Genomic DNA, 20,300 nt, shown 5'->3' with positions numbered 1-20,300 from the left:
CCACCATGATGAGGCCTTACCAAATGGTGCACAGCAAACTGTCTTCCATGGGCCTCTGCCCTGGCCAATCTCTCCATATTCTCCAGGAGAGCTCATCTGCCCCCACCTAATCAGCACCATAAAGTCTTTGGGTAATTTCTCAAGCTTTATCTCCATCCAGACACATGTCTTCAACTTGAGACCACTGGATATCACTCCAAGTGCCACAACACCTCAAACTCAACATGTCTATAGTAATAGCATCCGCCCAACATCAATTCCCCCTTTTCCAGTAATAAACCCGTTGCCTTCCAGTCGATTCCCACTCATAGTGACCCTATAGGACAGAGTAGAACTGCGGCATAGGGCTTCCAAGGAGTGGCTGGTGGATTCGAACTGCTGACCTTTTGGTTAGCAGCTGAGCTCTTAACCACTACTCTCTGACTTCAGTTATAAACCCATTGCTGTCAAGTCGATTCCAACTCATAGTGACCCTATAGGACAGGGTAGAACTGCCCCATAGAGCTTCCAAGGAACACCTGGTGGATTCAAACTGCTGACCTTTTGGTTAGCAGCCGTAGCTCTTAACCACTACGCCATCAGTGTTTCTGACTTCAGTTATAAGAGTCAAGATATCTCTTGTCTTGCTCAAGCTAATTTTACGTGGATTTCTGTCACTTGGAACAGAAACAACCTCAATTCTTGAATTTCTCAGAGTTCTGTGCTGGAACATAGTGGTACAGGACACCTGGCCTCCAGCCTTGGGCTTGACACCCCCCCATCTCTGCTCACCCAGGCTGTATCCTGCACTGGACCTCATGTGTATATTTGGGCCCCTTCCCCGCAGAACCTATATCTAAGCTCTATCCACACCTACCCTGCTGCAACTAGCTGCCTCTTAGCCACCCTTTGAGCCTAAAGATATGCCTACTGGACAGCACAGTCAAACTCTTTTGATTAATCTGCACCTGCTGCCTTGGTTCCCTGTCTTAGTGAATCTGACAACCCTCTAGTCAGCTGCCCTACAGAGGACCTGAATCAGTGTAGAATACTCTTTGCTTATCCTCCATAGCCGATCAGACACCTGGACCTTTAGATTTGTACCATTAAGTCTCAAATCCGTGTCCATCCCCACAGCCACCGTCTTAGTTTAGTGCCTTATCTCTCACCTGGCTCTAGGTAATAGCTTCCCAGGCCTCTTGGACTCCCTGCTTTCCAACCACCACTCCTTCTTCCCCCCACCAAGCCACCCGCCACGCTCTGTACACAACTTCACTCTGGAGAGTTGAGAGCAATAATTTTTATTGTGTGTTTGCCAGGTGCCAGGATCCGTGCCAGCAGCTTTACAGGCATAATCTCACTTAGTTTCACAACAACCTGTTTCATAGATGTGGACACTGAGGCTTACAGAGGTTAAATCATTTGCTCAAAATCACACAGCCGGTCAGCAGAATTGGAATATGAATCCAAGTCTTTCTGACTCTAAAGGCCAAATTTTCTTTTGTTCGTTTGTTTTTCTTTTCTGCAGCCCTATGCTGTCTCTTGGAGCTCCTGGGTAGTGCAAATGGTTAAGTCGATTGGCTGCTAACTAAAAGGTTGCTGGTTGGAGTCCACCCAGAGGTGCTTCGAAAGAAAGGCCTGGCAGTCTACTCTTGAAAAATCAACGATTGAAAACCCTGTGGAGCACAGTTATACTCTGACACACAGGGGATTGCCATGAGTCAGAGTCAACTTGATAGTATAACTGCTTGGATGGCAACTGTCTCCTTAATTGATCATCAAGAAATAAATTAGATCAGATCACTCTCAGGCATAAAAGCCCTTAATGGCTTCCTATCACATGGCATTTGATGTTCTTCGTAACCTGGCTCCAATTTATCCAGCTTCGTCACCTTCACCTCCCTGTTTGCCTTCTTCTCTCCTACGTGCTGGACCTACTGAAGTCTGTAGTTTCCAGAGCTACTGTGGACCGTTTCCTTCTATCAGGACTCAAACTGAACATCACCTCCTCCAAGAAGCCTTTCTTGTTTGTCCCTTAGAATGAACATCTATCTGACCTCTGCTGGTTGTATACTCAGAACATACCTGTGTCTGTGTACTTACCACACTTTATTATAGTTGCTGACGTGTCTCTGTAATCTTCATGAGGGTGTTTGCTCCTTGAGAGGAGGACCCAAACTTTAGACTTGTTTTTAGTCCTAGGCTCCTAGTAGTATCTGGCCTATAACAAATGTTGGTTCAATGAAAAATGAATGAATCCCACATTTCTGAACCCTCCCCCCACCATTATTTCCTTCTCTAGCTTTAGGCAGACTGAGTAAGGGACTCCCATAAGGATTTCCTTACACTCCTGATTCCTCCTTATCTGCTACACACTTTTGTTCAGTTCCTGGGTCCTCCTGAGCCAGGCCCACCCCTGGCCCAGCATTCAAGAAGCACCACCAGGGGGCAGGGTGTGACCAGCCTTGCTCTGGTCTGCATTTTCTCCTTCCCTGGCGCCCTCTGGGCTATGCCCTTGAATGTCAAATGGACCCCCTGTAGTGGATTCGGTGGTGCAATGCCCAGATTCCCCCTTCAGGATCAAGGTACCCACTGTCCCAGCTGCTGAGTGTTGGCTGCTGATGGCTCACAGCTGAGTACTTCCCTGAGCATTGTCTGTTGGCTGAAGGAGCTGTCCAATGGCTGGTTTATGTGGGGTCCAAAGGCCTGTCTTCCTTGCTGGAATTTGGCCACTCTGACGGTCCATCCTAGCTCCAGGTTTCCTATGCCTCCGCTGAGGTCTCGGCTGCAACTGCAGTGCTGTTCAGCTTTTCCCTCTGTCGAGTCCTCCTCGCTCCCTTTGAAAGTCCTCTTCAACAAACTATCTGTACACAAGGTTCCATTTTGGTGTTTGTTTCCTGAGGAATCCTTAAGATATCCCTCAAATTCGACTTGGATGTTGCATTTGCCCCCCCCGTCTGACTCCCTGATTCCATTCCCGCCCCCACATTAGAGCCAAAATGATCTTTTCAAACACAAATCGGATCACATCGTGTCCCCACTGAAAACCTTTTAATAGCTTCTCACTGCTTAGAATAAAGCCCACATCATCAGCTTGGCCTACGAGCTCTGCATGACCTGGCCCTTGCTGAATTCTCCAACCTCACCTTTTACCTTTCTCCCCACCTTCCTTGCTTTCTACTCTCTAGCTACATTGGTCTTTTTTTCAGTTTCCTGAACATGTCTACCTCTTTTCTGCCTCAGTGCCTTTGCATGCACTGTTCCAGACCCTGAAGCCTCTACCCACTCCACACCTCCAGGCACAGCCAGCTCTTACTCACTTGACCAGCTTCAATTTAATGTGGCTTGTTAGGGACGCTGTGCCTGCAACGCCACCCCTCCCCACCCTAATAAGTCTAATAAGACTAGGCCTTCATGAAATAAAATCTCATAGTACCCTGCCCTTCTCCTTCATAGCACTGATCTCAGTTACAATGGTTTCTTTTTATGTAGGCCCATCCCTAACACATGTAGGACCTGGGGCAGAGTACAATTAAAGGCTCACGTGTCTTGTGTTTAAATATTTAAAACGTATAACTCAAGCAAACAAACTGTTAAATAAAACATGTTCTATCCTTCTACCTTGACAAATACACCTTCATAATGGTCTGCAAGATCAGGTTTAAATTTGGATTTTTCTTGGATTCCTCAGCATTCTGCACCAGAATGTGGTGCTGTGCAGAGACCAGTCTTTGGGCACTGACCCTCACCTGGGTCCCCTTCTTTCCCCACCCCTGACACCATCTTGTTATCGCCAGTGGCCTCATGTGCACTCATGTGGCCTTCCTAGTTTGCACATCCAAACTCCATCTGCATCCCCCTGCAAATAGCCTCCTCTTAGCCAGCCTTTGGGCCTAGGTAGTGTGGTCCACCCCTGGGAGGACAGACTCAGGGAAGAGGTCCATGCAGGGAATTGCAGTGTGGGGTGTGGGCGGAAGAGGGCTGGACTCCTCTTTTCATGGGGTGGGGCACAACCAGAGGAGGGCCAAAGTGGAGCCTCCCAAAACACAAGGCCCAGGGCAGAGGCCACTCTTGCCCAGGTCTACTGGCAATAATTTGATGCTTCTCTGCTTCATGAAGGCAGGGCTGATGTCAGTCTTATTTACTGATGTATCCTGAATGTGTAGTACAGTTCCTGGCATACAGAAGGTGTTTAATAAATATTTGTCAAATGAATGCATAAGGTAGACCAGAAAGAGGTTTGAGGATTTGGATCTATTACTGAAGATCTAGATACCAAAAGCCAGAACTAGGAATGAGAAGTAGTCTTACAGGGTTCCAAAAATGGGGATACAGGACCGAGAAGCTGGGGTAGCATCCCAGAATGCTGACCCTGTTTCATCTCTTCTCCTTCCTCTTCATTTTCTACCCCACACCTCCAGGCCCCCTTTCCCTACGGCCTGCATCCCTCTGTCTGTATCTTTCTCCCTCTTTGTCCTTTGGTCATCACTTTTCCTCAGTCCTGACCATCTGTCTTTCTGCGTCCCCGTATCTGTGCCTAATCCTACTTTCCTCTGTCCCTTTCTTCTGCCACTTTGGTTCTTCTAGTCTCTGTGCTCCTATCCACCTCTCCTGTTCTCCCTTACTCCCTTCTTGGTCCTCTCCAGAAAGCTTCCTCCCTTTCTTTTAGTTTCCTGTGGCCTTTTGCCCGTCTCTTCCGTGTGCCTATGTCTCTCTGCTTCCTTAAATCCAAATGCCTGTGGAGCACCTGACTTGGTCAGCCGTCTCTCCCAGCTCAATACCAACTGCCTCCTTTTCCTTCCCCCCTTGCTCTGTTTTCTCATTCCTAGAGTCCACCCTGGCTTATCTTTTTCATCTTCATTTCTGTGTCTCCAGATGTCCTTGAGGGAGTCAGTTCCAGTATCCGTTTCCCATCTTCTGAGTTCCCACCCTGGGCTGGGTTCTGCCTCCCTGGTCCCTGCTGGCTGCAGCATCCTCTCCTCTCTGTTTCCTTGGTCCTTCCCTCTGGACCAGCCCTGGCCCTGCCTTCACTCCCCACGCTCCTTTCCCTGGTTAGTGGCACCTGGTCAGAGCCCCAAGCAGTTCAGCTCTCCTGAGCTTGTTTAGTCTGACTCCTTTAGCCTGTTAGCAGCTTAGCCCTCCCACGTATCCTTTGAGCCTGCTAGTAAACAAGAGAATCAGCACAGACCTGACAGCTGCTAGGTGGGGGCAAGTGTCTGGCCAGCCCTGACCAGGCATGAAAAGAAGGCTGCACAGAACACTTCCTCTTTCTTCTTCAAACAGGGAAACTCTGGGGTCTCTGTCCTGAATGTCCACCTTAGAGCTACATTCCACGGCATGTGTGTGGCCTTCCCCGTCTGGTGTTCCCCACTACCATTTCGCGGCTCTGCTCCCAGGCCTTGGGTTCATTGCTCTGAGCAAACAGCATCAGACCCAGGCACACTTTGAGAACCACTGTCTTAGACTGTCTGCATCTACCAGCTCTTCACCCAACACCTAAGGCTAGCCTGGGATCAGGTTAACGGACGTAACTGATGACCCTCAGGGTTGATGGACACCCAGGTCTCTCTGTGGGTTGGAAATGAGGACTAGTTAACCCCATGGGAGTGTTTGGGTGTCCCCAGAGGGTAGGGAAGAGACTTTAATTCCTGGAGTCCTAATACATACCCTATTTAAACAGCTTCAGACAGGTTTAAACATCTTGGGTAATTCCCAGTATCTCTGTTCCAACTCCTACTTGGGGATGATAGCTCTAAGAGGTGTTAGGGGATTAGGCTGAATATGTAGGTCACCTCCCCAGCCATCTGGAAACAAGGATGGCTGAGAGAGGAAGAGAAAGAGACAGGCACACATAGGGAAAAGGCGAGTGGGAGCAGAGGGCACATGAGGGCAGTTACAAAAGTGCCTGGGCTGGATTGCTGGTGATGAGATTTCAGTGTCCTGCAGTGTCCCGGAAAGAAGGAGCAGAGTTCCTCATTCTCTCTTTTCCTGCTCTTCCTCCCAAGCTGGGTTGCCTATACTGGGGCTGAGTCAGCAAGAGAGGGAGAGACTGAGTATTGGTCGAAGTAAGGGTTGTTTATCTTTCTGAGGAGGCCTGTCAGGCAGGGTGAGGATGGGCAGGGTGTAGAGACCCCTCAGGCCAGGTGAGAGTGAACTGGGGAGAACTTGTACTCCCTAAGGAGCCCTGGTGATGCAGTGTTTAAGAGTTCAGCTGCTAACCAAAGGCCAACAATTCAAATCCACCAGCCACTCCTTGGAAACCCTATGTGGCAGTTCTATTTTGTTATGTAGGGTTGTTATGAGTTGGAAACGGGTCTGGTTTTTTTTTTTTTTTGGTACTCCCTAAAGACAGTGCCATGGAGGATGGGGGTGCTGGGAGCTTGTCTGCCCCTCTTTCCCATTCCTAGGCTTTCAATAGCTGAGGGCTGAGGGTTGTGTTCATATGGAAAGGCACTGGTCAAGAGCCAGTGAGGCTCTGTGTACTGGGGACTGAGCACAAGTTAGTCAGACCATCACTGAGGAGCTTTGTTGGGAAGGATACCCCCCTCTCCTTCCTAGAGAACACACATACTTGTCCTCTATTCTCTTCTCACCCCCACCCCCTGCCACCCCAGGCCAATGGGATATACAAATGATCCCCTTACCTCATTGGCTGGAGGTCTGAGGACCACAGATGACCTCAGAGCACTGGCCCTTTAAGAGTGCCCTTTGGGCTCTGTGCCCACAGCCCCCTGTTCTGAGCACAGAGGCCCCAGGTCCTGCTCAATGGGGCCACCAGTCTCTGGGGAAGCTGTGCCTGCCTGGCTCGGACACTGACCACATCATCTTTGCCAACCCTGAAGTGAGTATGTCCCCAGGCCTACCTGGGCACCAGGCCTCTCACCTAGAGACTGTCCTTCGACACCTGCTGTCTGCTCTCTGCTTTGGAATCTTCACACTTCTGTACTCTGCCCCACTCCCACCCTGGCTGGCCTATGCCCTCACAGCTATCACCTCAGAAAGATAAGTAAGTTTCCCCCTTACCTCTTCTCTTACATCCACTTCTCCCTGGACACTTCTTCAGTCATTCTCTCTTAGTGTCTCACCAGCTCCTTCCCCACCAAGGACCAGTTCCTTAAATTTGTGTCTTTGTTCCTATTCCCTCTGTCCTCCCAGAGGTAGAGGCCAAAATTCTTTCCTGGGACAATGAGAGCGAGAGGCTTTGTGCTTCTTCCCACCTGTTTGGGTAGAACCTGGGGGTCTGAACTGTGGGTAGGAAAGAGGGCTACCTGGGCCTGGGGCATCAAAATGGAATCAAACTGCAAGCTGTGGTGATGAGCGCTCCCTGCCTTGCCCTGTCTGGGGATGGGATGAGGCTGTGGGAATGGGGAGCTGGGCCGGAGCGCAGGATTTCCAGGCTGGGAAGGCTCTCTGAGGTCATCTAGCTAGGGGTTCCTAAGGTGTGCTCTGAACACATGTTCCATAATTGATAACAGGGAAGAGAGCTCCTTGGTGACAAAAACTTGGGACACTCTGTGTTAAAATGGAACCGAAGGACTTCTTATGCTAATATGCTGCCATGCCTTGTGAATCTGCAAGAGGTGGGCACAGGAGGCTGTATTTCTCAAAATTTCTGAGCACAGACCTCTTCTTGGGCATTTCTCAGAATTGAGTGTTCCATAGAACACACTTTGGGAAAGTCTAATTGCCCTCATTGAACAAAAAACTAAGGTCAGAAAGGGGGAGGTGATCTGCCCAAGTTCACAGAACACAGCAGGTTCTGAATAGGAGGAAAATCAGTCTTGGTAAGTTCCAGTTGGAGAGGCTGGCCTTGGGGATAGATGGTCACCACTCAGTCCTGGTCTTTCTAGAATGGATTCTAGGACATTCTTTTTTTCATTGGAAAGTCTCTTGCTTCTATAAAAGGGATTCATTGCTTGGGTAGTTCACACAACAGATGCGTACTGAGGGTCTTCCATGTGCAAGGTATTGGCCCGGGTGTTCTGAGAGACAGAGATGTACAATAGCACATTATCCTTGATATCTTAAACTTCGCAACCAACTTGCCTTCCCACTGTCCTAAAATACACACATACTCTGTCAGAGTTAATTAAGCAATTTTTTTAAATTGCCTGGAAATGGATGATGCCTCTTGAGACGACAGAGCCTCTCAGTATGTCCCAGCACTAGGGCTGAAGCATACTGTATTGCTCTTGTTTTTCATAGACATCACCCAGAGGCACCAGTAGGGCCAGGGCCTGTGCTGCCCTGTTCCTTGTTCAGGTCCTTAGGCTGCTGTGCCCCTGTCAGGAGCCCCTCTACCCAAACATTACCCTCTTCCCCTCACCCCCACCCCCAGCCTGGAGGTGACTAAGCAGGGAACAAGGCTGCGCTCTCACTCTGGCTTTCCAGAACTCTGGCTCCAGGGCACTTGGGCTTTGGGCGAAGCAGGTTTTGGTGAAGGGAGCTGTCAGGCATCCTCCAGGTGCTCCAGACCTCTCCTATTTTTTCCAGGTGCACCCCTCCCAACCCAGCCTCAGAATGGCACTGCCCCCCAGCCCCCTGGCCATGGAATATGTTAATGACTTTGACTTGATGAAGTTTGAGGTAAAGCGGGAGCCCCCTGAGGGGCGATCTGGCCCCCCCATAGCCTCACTGGGCTCCACACCCTATAGCTCTGTGCCTCCTTCGCCCACCTTGAGTGAGCCAGGTGTGGTGGGGGCCACTGAGGGCTCCCGGCCAGGCCTTGAGGAGCTGTATTGGCTGGCTACCCTGCAGCAGCAGCTGGGGGCTGGGGAGGCACTGGGGCTGAGTCCTGAGGAGGCCGTGGAGTTGCTGCAGGGCCCAGTCCCTGCTGAGGGGCCTCAAGGCTACTACCCAGGAAGTCCAGAGGAGACAGGAGCCCAGCATGACCAGGTGAGTGAGGTGGTCTAAGGGGGAAGCAGGTTGAGGGAGCAGGAGGAGGAAAGGGACAGGCCAAGAGGAAGGAGGGTTCTTGGGGAGGGTATAGACAGGAGAAAGAGACAGAGAAGGAAAAAGACAGAAGGCAAGGTGGGCCCTTGCAAGAAATCAGACAGAGAAAAGTACGTTATGCTCTTCTCCCCTCTCTTGAAATGGAGAGAAATCAGTGGACTGAATCAGAAGGAATAGGGAGAAGATGGAGTTCCAAAAAAAAAAAAAAACCCCCAACGCCGTTGATTCCGACTCAGTGACCTGATAGGACAGGGTAGAATGGCCCTGTTGGGTTTCCAGGGAGCAGCTGGTGGATTCCAACTGTTGCCCTTTTGCTTAGGAGCCGAGTTCTTGACCACTGCACCACCAGGGCTCCGTTAACAGACAATTATGGGGAGGTAAATAGGTGCACCTTGTGAAAACCAGGGAACGGTTATGTGTGGAATGGAATGGTGTTAAGGCTGTGGGGACCAAAACGAGGTTGGCCTTTTCAAGACTGGTGTTTCCTCAGCCCCCAACCTTCTCAAGAGGGATTGGAATTCATCCAATTAATTACAGACACAGATGGGGGCGTTGAGGGCATTAGGATGTAATCCAAATCCTTTGAGGGTCACACCGTTGCGGCCTTCAGGACAGGGAAGGGCTGTGCGTTGGGAGGGCGGAGTCTGCGTGGCTGCGGTTCCACCCGACTGGCCCATTGGACGCCTCCGGCCTCGAGCCGCAGCTGGGGACGGCCCAGGGGCGGTGCCGGGTTCAGATGGCACGTCTGGCACGCATGACCGCGGGAGGCGGGGCCTTAACCGAGGGGTGGGCCTAAAGGCGCGCGTGGCCTGTGGCACGGACCAGCGGGGGCTCCCAGCTGCGTGTTGGGGCCTGGGGCGGGATCTGGACTGCTGGGTAGACTGTAAAGGGCGAGCCTTCAGGGAAGAGGCAGGAGCCGGGGGCCTGGCTTTTCCGCGGGGGGGTGCAGTCTGGAGTCGTGACCTGCGTGTAGAGCGGGCGGACCCGCGCTGACCCGGTCTCTGCACTCGCCCTCTGCAGCTGGCCGATCGGTTTTCGGACGCGGCGCTGGTGTCGATGTCTGTGCGGGAGCTCAACCGGCAGCTGCGGGGCTGCGGACGGGACGAGGCGCTGCGGCTGAAGCAGAGGCGCCGCACGCTGAAGAACCGCGGCTACGCTCAGGCCTGCCGCTCTAAGCGGCTGCAGCAGCGGCGCGGGCTGGAGGCCGAGCGCGCCCGCCTACTCGCCCAGCTGGATGCACTACGGGCCGAAGTGGCCCGCCTGGCCCGGGAGCGCGACCTCTACAAGGCTCGCTGTGACCGGCTGACGTCGAGCGGCCCTGGGTCCGGGGATCAGGCCCACTTCTTCCTCTGAGCCGCTTGATCAGGGCCGCAGGGTGGTGGTGGTGGTGTGGGTGGATGGAGGGCACCACCCAGGAGGCGGCTACATCACTCACCAGATCGTTATCCAGCGTCTTCTGGGACCAGGCACTCCACTGTGTGGCCACACAAATATCCCCAAACTTCCTGCACCCTCAAGACACGCCTGGAGGTTAGGTGCTGTCGTTTTCTGGGAGAGAGGTCCGTGACCTCCCCTCCCCTCGTGCAGGCCATACACTGAAAACCTCCACCTCCTGCCCCACCCATATCACCAGACACAGATCTGCAGGGCCAGAGCCAGGCAAGGCAGATAGACTGGGGGTGGGGGAGTAGGGGAGGGGTGGATGGTCGCTGGGTAACGAAGTAAATGGTGTCCTGGGAGGGAGTGGTGCAACTCTGCCCTCAATTTACATTTTTAATTCAAGGTTTTCAACCTATAGTGCTTTAAGGTGGTAATTAGCAAGGAGGCTGTATTTTCATTCTGAAGCTTGTGGTCTCCCCGTTTTAGAACTACGGCATTTTCAAGATTTCAATTCCCAACTGTAAGGCAGACTTTATCCAAGAGGCTTTCACCCTACCCAGCCCAGCAGCCCCCCGGGGCCCAGAGCTTCAGCAAAGTCTTGACAAAGTCTTGCTCTGGGAGTGGTTGGTGTGGCTGGGAGAGAGCCCTGGGCAGGAGTCTGGAGACTGGGCACTTGTTCCAGCTCTGCCACTGGATCTCTCTGTCACCCGGAGCAGATCCTTGCTTCATGGGCCTCAGTTGCCTCACCTAATCCTCATTTGGATTAGATACCTTCTTACACCTTTCCAGTTCTTTCTCATTCTAGTGTGGGAGCCCCAATGGCCTCTCCAAGAATCCCCCCAAAAGAACATCCCATTCTGCTTCAGCTTCCTGAGAGGGCCTACCCTTTGGGCAAGTGGCCCAGGTGAGGAAGTGTGGCTGCTCCCAGAGCACACCCGCTGCTCCTGTGCTGCTTGCTCCAGGCTGCCTCTTCTTCCAGACCTGCACAGACCCTGTGACCTTGTGCCTCTCCAAGGGCTGAGGTGAGACTTTTCCCAGAATGAGAAGAAGCTGAGAGAGAGCAGCTATTGTGAATTAAACTTGAAGTTCAGGCGGAACTCTAATACTATTGGCTAAATGCTCTCGCAATTAAAGAAGTATTCATTCTTTATTCCTTCTCTAGGCTACTGTTTCTCTCTCTTTGTGTGTGTGTGTGTGTGTGTGTGTGAGAGAGAGAGAGAGAGAGAGTGATATGAAGTGGAATGCTCCTACCTGGTGCTGAGTTGCTATCTCAATTCTGGAGTGCCAATGAAAATGGGGTGGAGTGATGGGGATTGGACCAGATGGAGCCTCCCTCCTCCCACCACCACCACGTGGAAGCCCTGGAACAGTGGCCCAGCCAGTGGCTATCTGAGAGGCTTCACAGTTGCCATGGTAACCCAGCGTTTAGCTGGGCAGCCTAAGGGAAGGGTGAGTGGGGGCTCTGGGCAGAGCAGAGGCACCAAGCTGGAGCAGGCACTGAGCTAGGAGCAAACACCTCACCAGCCACTGTCTTGATCCTCTAAAGGACATAATAAACGGGCAAGTGTGGGGGAAGAGACCCCATATGTCCCTCTTCCTTTCTGTCCCCTCTAGCCACCCCCTTCCCAGCTGTCTCTTCACTTCCCATCACAGTTCTCATTCCCTCCTCCCCCTCCTCTGCCCAGCTCATTCCTCCTCCACTCAGGAGCCTGTGACGGGTGTCCTCTCTGCCATCTCTCTCAGAGTTTCTCTCCCTTCCCCACCATATCTGCTGCTGGCTATTCTCTCTGGCTCGGGGTCCTCACTCTGAGGGGCTCACAGAACCTTTACCTCTTCACTCTACTTCCACACTCGTAGTTGAAGGGAGAGGATGGGGCAGAGAGGGGTTCCTCCAGAAGCCCAGCTCTTCTTCTCTTGATCTGAATTGCATCCATGTGCTTGTCTGCTCTTGGACCCACTATTGCTTTTGCACACCTGCCTTACCTGACTGAGGCCCTGCTTGGCACACATGGCAGAGATGCCCATCCACAGACCTGTACACCTGAACAAACAACTAGGGCACGTATACATACACCGGGGCCTTGAGATGAGGGTCATATAGGTACACCTCAAACAGGTGCTACACACTAGAGTGATTAAGAGTGTGGGCACTGGGGTCAGATAGGCCTGGGCTCAAGTTCCAGTTCTGCCAGTTCTTTGGCCATGGGTGAGTTAAAATCAAGCCTCACTTGCTTTGTCAGAAAAATGGGGGAAATAACAGTACCCACCTAATGAGAGTGAATGCATTTAAAGGATTCAGCACAAAGCCTGACACATGCTAACCCAAGTTTGCTGTTTTTGTTGATGTTATCAATAAGAGTACGCAATCACTTCCTGAAGCATTAAGTCCACAGTCATGTAGAGAGGCAGGGATTTACAGAGCATGAACATACATACCCACTCGCCCAGGAAAACCAGGCTATGAAGCCCTTGGATGCCTGCTCTATGTCCTTAATTCACCAGTAGTTCAGACCTGCCGCCCTCCTCAGTGCCTCAATACTCTTTCTCAGCCCACCCCACAGCTGTGTGGGGGCCGGGGCTCAGCCCCTGGGGGGTGCAGCTGGGCTTCTCTGGAGATGGCTGTAAGAGGGCATCAGCCTGCCCCCTTGACAGCCCCTCATTACCCACCCCCATCTCCTGTAATTAACCCCCATGGTGCCTGGACCCCCCTGGGGTTGGGGGATGAGGGTGGGGGCTCCTCAGACCCCATCAACACATAGTTGGGGGAGACTGCAGAGACAGCAGACTGCCTGGGGAGCTCTGGCTCAGATTTCAAAGGATGCTGGTCCTCATTTCTCACCATATGTGTGTGTATGGGGGGGTAGTACCGTAGACTGCCAGTGGGCATCTGAAGCATAATGGATAGATAGAGGCTGAGCTGCTTAGAATAGTTTCCTTTATTAACGGCCAGAAAGTCAGGATCACTGAAGGAAGTCACCAAGGAGCCACATGGCTGAGGGGTGTGGGGCCTGGGGAGGTGGGGACAGGGCCCACCATACACTTCCAGGACCCAGAGGAGCACAGCTTGTCCAAGAGGCAGAGGCACTGGTCACTCGAGTCACAAGGGTCCGGACAGGCACCTGGGAAGGAGTGATATAGTCATAAACACCTTCTGCGCCACACCCGGCCAAGCTGAGCCCACCTGACATCCCCTAGTCCCCACCTCCTTGGGCCCTCCCGACTCACTGAGAGGCTGAGAGAGTGTTGTCCGGTGGGTGGCGTCATGGGCTAGGGCTGGAGGTCTTGGCCGGTGTGCAGGGCCTGGGAGCCCCAGGACTGATGCCCTGGCTGGCGTAGTACTCCACCACCTGCCGCGGCACCTCTGCCAGGACGCACTTAGCTAGCGCGGAGGGTGGGGCCTGGGGGTGGAAACCGAGACTTGGTTCAGAGCATGACTGAGGGAGCCCAGGTCAGGGAGGGAGAGGCGGAGTTTTGGGATGGTCCTTCTCTGGAACCAACCTACTGGGAAAGACAGGTCAGATTTGGGGGCACGAGGAGCTGAGGAGTTCTTTGGCAGGGAGGGGGCGCCAGGCACTCACATCCTTGAAGTCCCTGAAGGGCACGAACTGGACGATGTCACGGGCCGCGGGCACCCCTCGGGGGCAGCGCAAGGGACCGTCGTCGCCGTCCAGCAGCCGCATGTCCGAGAAGTCAGCATTGCCCACTCCCACGATGATGATGGACATGGGAAGGCGGGAAGCGTGCACGATGGCAGCGCGGGTCTCGGCCATGTCGCTCACCACGCCATCCGTGAGCACAAGCAGCACTGAGTACTTCTGAGATCAGGCAGAGGGGAAGGAAGGGTTGGCTCTGAGTCCAAGGGCCTTGGCGTCAGTCCCCAGCCCAGGCCCTGGCGCTGCGGGAGAACACACTAAGGAGGAGGTAGCGCCTAGTTGCCTGCTCGGCTTCCTCACCGTGGCTTGGCCAGTGCTCTGCTCCCGCTGGGCTGGCTCAGCCACGCGGTTGATGATAGGAGCCACATTGGTGGGACCATAGAGCTGGATCTGGGGCAGGCAGCGACGGTAGGAAATGATGACCCCCGAGATCTCTGTGGGCAGACAGAAGAGGTGAGGCTAGCAGAGATCAGCAGGGAGCCCTTCCTGACCCCCCTAAGTCCCTGCCTCGGAACTCCTTCCCTCCAAGTTTCCCACTGAGCAGAGGAACAGGTGAATGAACAGATGTTGGGTGATGGGGCTGGAAGTCTTAGCAGATGAAGACAGGCCTTGGGTGGGTGGAAGGGGCAGAAAGCTTGGGCCATAGGACTGTGGGAGCTGGGCCCATGGGATTGGGCTCTGTGTTCCTTACAGGTATAAAGACATGTGCAGCAACGGTGTGTGTGGGGTGGGGGGGGCTAGCTGGTAGGAATCTCCCCTCTTACCTTCACATTCAGGATTTTCTGGGTCAAAGTTGATAGCAAAGTCATGGGACACCTGTGAAGGTGAGGAGTGAGCAGTGACAGGATGCCTTTCCTTCCTATCTGATTCTCCTCCATTCCCCTGGTGCCCAGCCTACCTCGAAGTTGGGGGGGATTCGAGCCCCAAAGCCAAATGCTGGGAACCGTTTATCACTGTGGAGGAGAAAACACTGTGAGACGCCAACTGGGCAAGGCCTCCCTGCCTGACCCTCAGCCACCTCCTCCTACCTGTCATAGTCCTGGCAGATACCTCCAACAGCACGCAAGGCCTGCAGGTAGTGGTTGGGCTGGCGGGGGCTGAGGCAGTGTAGGGACTGGCTGCTCCTTGGGTCCCCATTGGAGGCGGTGAAGTCAATGGCCACCTGGAGGGTGTGGGGGGAGAAAAGGGTCAGGGTCTGGGCTTTGAGGGCCAACAGAGGCTAGGCCAGAGCCAGGGCCTGTAGGAAGGACTTAGTTGAGTCTGGGAAGCCCACAGGGAGCCCTGACATGGGGTGCAGCCCGACAATGCCAAAGCTCGTAAGAAGCCCACATAGAGGGTGGTGGGGATTCTGGGCCCTTTTGTTTCACTATGGGTTTAGCCCCTCCCTCTTGCCTATGCCCCTATCCCCTGGGCCTTTACCGTGAAGCTGATCTGGCAGCCGCCCATTATGTAGTCCAGGAAGGTGTGTACCTTCTCCACCTGGTGGGATGGGGGAAGGCAAAATGGAGAGAAGGTCCTTTGAAGAGGGAGCTAGGTGGGGCTTCTGTGGGGGAGGTGAAGGGGCCAGAGGTTTTGAGGTTGAAGTTGGGGGTGGGAGAGGGCAAGGATTCCCAGCTCCCAGGAGCAGAAAGATTGGTCTTTGAGACAAGGGAAGGGGTGAATCTGAGGTTGTGATAGGGGGCAGGGGTTGGGTTGATGCAGGGAGTAGGGCAGGGCTTGAGAATTTACCGTGCACTGGGCCAGCACTACGGTTCCTGAGCTCTTGTAATTCTTCTTCTTGTCCCGGTACTTGGGGTTGATACAGTCCCACTGCATCTAGACCCCCGCCCACCCCACAAGCCCAGGGTCACAGTGCCATCGGGTAACCCTTCTTACTCCCTGCTAGTAGCACCTCCCAGGGTGATATCTACCTTCTCCCCCTCGGACCTTTCTATCCACCTACAGTGGTCTCTTCAGCATCACCCTCAGGATTCTCCCAGGTATTTGGGTGAGATTATAGGGGATGGAAGGGGTCTTTGTGGCACCTCCTGCCCAGGTTTTGCTGTCCCTTCCTGCATCTCCTGGAAGCTACTGGTGAACTCGCCGATGAAGTCATGCTTCCCACTGGAGTCATAGTCATACACCAGGAACTGAGAAGGCAGGGGGATGGGGGGTGGTCAGGGTCAGGGGATGCTTTGCAGTGGCTCCTGTTGGGGGTGGGCTGGAGGGACTCAGGGAGATTGGGGCCTAACGGTCTGTGGGCCCAGACAGACTTTCCCAACCTCCCAGAGAGGCCACCTGCTGAGCTTTGTTCTTTGGCTCAATCTGGCAGGAACTTTGGCCCCTGATAAAGTCCCACATGTAGGAAGCTTAACATTATGATGGTTATTTACCCCACAGTGGGAGGATCTTATCACATGCATGGTTTATGGGGGAGCCATAGGAGGCCACACTTTGGGGGGAGGGTCTCAGATAATCAGGCTGCCCTTGCTTGGTTTCAGGCTTCACCTTGAGAGGCCGGTGGACATCACAGCTGCATAGGGAGTGTAGGGACAGGCGGAAGGGCTCCCAACTGGGGTTCAGGTTGTTCTTCACCACCTTGCAGAGGCACCAGGGAGCCGATTACTTCCTGTCTAGGTTTCCCTACTCTGCTCTGCCTCCCTCCATCCCCATATCCCCAGGCACCAACCTCAGTCCTCCAGACCAGCTGGTCATTCTGATCTCCATTGGTTTTATAGATCTCCATGAAAGGGTCAGACTTGCTGAACAGATCCTGAGGAGACAGGGGAAAGTGTGGTGAGGTCTGCAGGGAGGGTCAGGAAGGGAATGAACACTGAGAAGGGGCAGGGCTAGGACCCTGGGGTCTGTCTTGAGTAGGGGCCTTGGGCTCTCTAGGGAAAGAGATGAGGGCCCAGACTCTGGGGTTCCAACCTTGTTGTCCAGCTTATGGGCTCTGAAGCTGAGTTGCACATAGTCATTGGTGCCAGACACCTCCTCGGCCACAATCTGCAAGGTGAACGCAAGTGGCAGCATCCCCCCAATCCTGCCCCACATTGCCACAATGCCTCCCCCTCAGGTCCCTTCCCTTAGGTGGGGGTGGGCTCTGGGTGTGATGTTGCCCTGGATTTCCATCCCGGGTCACTGAATGCTTGGCCCAAGGGTGAGTACAGGTGGCTTGCCTACCGTGATGGTGGACTTGCCCGCTGTCTTCCCATTCTTCAGCAGTAATGGCTTAGTGACCTTGGTTTGTGACACAATCTGGGGAGGGAGGTAGGGGGAGACTCAGCTGTGATGCCCCACCTGCTTGGCCAGGGTAGGGTGGACAGAATAATAAGTGCCCTTTGAGTGACTACAAGGGTTGGATTTGACTAGGGTTAGACTTAATTTCCACAGCAGCCTTAAGAGGTAGGCACAGTGATGTTCCTATTTTTAGATGAGGAAACTGAGACTCAGAGAAGTTAAGTATTTTACCCAAGGCTCCACTCCACAGCCTGTGAATGGTGGAGTTGGGATGGATCCAAGCCTGACTGAACTAGCTCCAGAGCTCAAAAAAAAAGCTCTCTCTAATTTTGGTTTCTGGAGGCAGAAGCTGATGGGGTAGGGTGGGGTGGGGCTAGAATACAGACCTGGCCCAAGGTGCACTCCGTAGAGCCGAGGAAGGTGTCATTCCGGGGGCTGGTGGCTCCATCCTCAGCGTCATATACGTGGAACTGCAGGGGCTGCTTTTCCTCAAAAAAGTACTCGAGGGCCAGCACCCGGGAGAAGACGGGGCTAGAGCAGGAGCGCAGCACCTCTGTGCGCTCCACCTGTGGCAGGAGGGGCGAGAGCCTCTGGGGACTGAGGCTGCTTTCCCCATCCCAGACTTCCCTGGCCATGCCAGCTCTTCTTGAGGCCCCATATCTCTAGTGACTAGCTCTTGCCTCCCTAGGCTGAACCACAAGCTTGGCGCTGCTGTTTCACTGGCCCATCAGCCCTCTGGGGCTATCACAAGGCCTTTGGGAGCTATCCCATTGCATCTGGGCTGTCTCAGGACCCTCTGGGACTATGGACTTTAGGAGCTGTAACATGATGTAGATTTTTAATGATGGCACGCCCATCTCCAAGGTTACCCACGTAACCTAGAAAAGCCCCCCTGGACTCCTCTCACTTGTCTATGAGGCTGTCATTTCCCCACCCAGACTCCCTTCTTCCCAGGTCAGAGGGTTGTTAAGGAATGCCCGAACCCGCTCTCACCTCCAACCACTGCTCATCAGAGTAGAGCTTGAGCAGCACGCAGGGGTGGGGCTTGGTGAGTGTGTCTCGGTCCAAGAGGCCATGGCAAGACACCCGCAGCTCCACCCTCGAGGCCCCCAGTGTCATGGCTGGGGGCTCAGGCACCCATCCCATCTCAGGGTTCGACATGTCACTGTGGGGACAGAGCAGACAGGCCTGGACACTGCAGAAGAGATACCTGCCAGGGAAGGGATCGGTCCTCACCTCTGATGGGGACACCAGAGACCTTGTGTGGGGTGGGGAGGGGTCCTCTGGGGCTTTGGGCCCACACCCTTGACCTCATTCCTGAGGCCCTCCTGCGTCCTCTGCTTGGCCTTCCTGGGATTCTGAGCAGGGAGGGCAGAGGACCCGGGCCTCTACTCCTGCCCAGGGCCCCTGTGCTTCTGTCACTCCCCTTGGCCTAGATGTGTGTAGATGGGGCTGGAGAGGGCTCGAGTGTTGGGGGGTTCCCAGCAGTCTTGGCTCCTAGGGACATCAATTGATCCACACTTTCTGCTGCCTCAGCATCTTCCGCTTATTTCCCGACTGATGTTTGAGCCAGCACTGCACTCAGTCTTGGCACGAGGGAGCTGAACTGGGGCAATGGGGTGGGGAAGGGGGTGGAGAGGCCGCTGGAGGTCTAAGGATGACTGAGGAGGAATTGAGTCTATAGTAGGCAGGAGACAGGTTGTAAGGTGCCCGGCTGGACTGTCCCCATCCACCCCACACCCCACTCACCTCCTAGCTGGCCAATAGAAAGATGGGATGGTGGGCTTGGGAAGTTAGGGGCAGGGCCCTATCCTTGCTGAAACCTCTTCCAGGTTCCTGGCAGGGGCTCCCACTATGACAAGCTTTGCATCCCTCCCTACCTCCCCTGTTCTCACACTTCTTGGCAACACTGGCACTGTCTCTTAGCGACAGGATTTTGGGGGAGCGGCAGCCCCCTCCATACTGCTTGTGGGATGCAAGCTTGCCACCCTCCCCCAGCAGTGGGACCAAGCCTCCAGCAGCGGCAGGCAGGGGTATGCTGGCCTGAGCTCATGGCTGGTCCATCCATCTATCTGTGTCTGTCTACATCTCAGGGTGAGGCTGTCTGCTCCCATGTCGTGCTTCCCCGAGTGACTGTACCTTGGTATGTCTGAGTGTCCCTACCCTGTGTGTCTGTCCCCCAGTCATGTGTCTGTCTCCAAGAGGTTGCGATAGTTCCTGTACCTCCCTCAGAATTGGGACCCTTCCCTGGCTGGGGTCCCAATTCCCAACAGTGTGCCCCTTTCTGCATATGTTCAGGAGGGTCTGGGTTGAGGGGGGTCTCTGCCTTCCAGCCACCAGTCTCTCAGCGCTCGTGGGAGCCCTGAGGTAGGCAGGGGCATGTGGTGGTGATGGGGTCAGACAGGGGTGGGGACCTCACTGGGGGCTAGGAGAGATGTCGTTAAGGTGACTGGGCCAGGCCGGGCCGGGCCAGGGCTGGGCTAGGGAGGAAGGGTTGGCTTACCTGGGCTCTCAGTCGGGGGCTCCTCGCTCTGGCTCTCCAGCCCTGGCCCTCACTCCCTTGCTGCTCCAGCCGCTGGCGCCGGCTCCAGCTCCGACTCGGCTCTGCTGCTATTTATGGGGCTTGGATGGGGAGGGGTGGGGGGGGGCCGCAGAACCAGCTCCCCCCTCTCAGACTGGGCGGGGAGGGAGAAGGGAGGAGAAGGGAGGAGCAGGGCCACTGCCTGGGAGGGAGCCACAGAGCCCGGGGAGGAGGGTGGGCTTGGGGTGGCTCCGAGGCAGGACCCCCCCAGACACAGTGACACACATCCTCCCCTTCACGCCACACCCACACCCAGAATCACAGAGATGCACACATTGCAGTGGTGCGTGCACACACACATTCACACAGAGAAACGGTGGAGATATACATGCACCCATGACTCATAGGCTCACACGTATCTTGACACACACAGACATCAGTACATAAACTCACAGTGACACCATGACAGTCACAGCCCCATGGATACACAAAGGGAAACACACCCAGTCTCTAACACGTTCAATGTCACACTTTTTAAGGATATTCACAGTCACGTCAACAAGAACACTGGGCTATCCTTGTCTCTCTCTCTCTCT

The 20,300-nt window shown here is 54.1% G+C and overlaps 2 protein-coding genes across 2 annotated transcripts; one reads left to right on the top strand and one right to left on the bottom strand.

Annotated features, from left to right (window-relative positions):
* The first annotated feature begins 8,499 nt into the window (after window positions 1-8,499).
* NRL (neural retina leucine zipper) lies at window positions 8,500-11,431 on the top strand. Its single transcript, XM_049898131.1, has 2 exons — window positions 8,500-8,874; window positions 9,952-11,431. Exons 1-2 carry the CDS (start codon window positions 8,500-8,502, stop codon window positions 10,282-10,284), a joined length of 708 nt encoding a protein of 235 aa, XP_049754088.1. The 3' UTR covers window positions 10,285-11,431.
* Window positions 11,432-13,250: 1,819 nt separating this feature from the next.
* On the bottom strand, window positions 13,251-19,780 carry CPNE6 (copine 6). Its single transcript, XM_049898015.1, has 17 exons — window positions 19,687-19,780; window positions 18,177-18,348; window positions 17,570-17,749; window positions 17,127-17,201; window positions 16,875-16,949; window positions 16,633-16,716; window positions 16,452-16,541; window positions 15,989-16,093; window positions 15,693-15,779; window positions 15,384-15,443; window positions 14,993-15,126; window positions 14,863-14,917; window positions 14,729-14,780; window positions 14,265-14,398; window positions 13,890-14,126; window positions 13,537-13,709; window positions 13,251-13,430 (listed from the first exon to the last, which is right to left on the bottom strand). The coding sequence occupies exons 2-16, from the start codon at window positions 18,342-18,344 to the stop codon at window positions 13,572-13,574; spliced, it is 1,674 nt and encodes a 557-aa protein (XP_049753972.1). The 5' UTR covers window positions 18,345-18,348; window positions 19,687-19,780; the 3' UTR covers window positions 13,251-13,430; window positions 13,537-13,571.
* Window positions 19,781-20,300: the final 520 nt, after the last annotated feature.

Source organism: Elephas maximus, chromosome 10 (assembly GCF_024166365.1).
Source record: "Elephas maximus indicus isolate mEleMax1 chromosome 10, mEleMax1 primary haplotype, whole genome shotgun sequence".
Taxonomy (NCBI): domain Eukaryota; kingdom Metazoa; phylum Chordata; class Mammalia; order Proboscidea; family Elephantidae; genus Elephas; species Elephas maximus.
The sequence above is the reverse complement of the archived record's forward strand: the minus strand, read 5'-3'. Positions and strand labels throughout refer to the sequence as shown.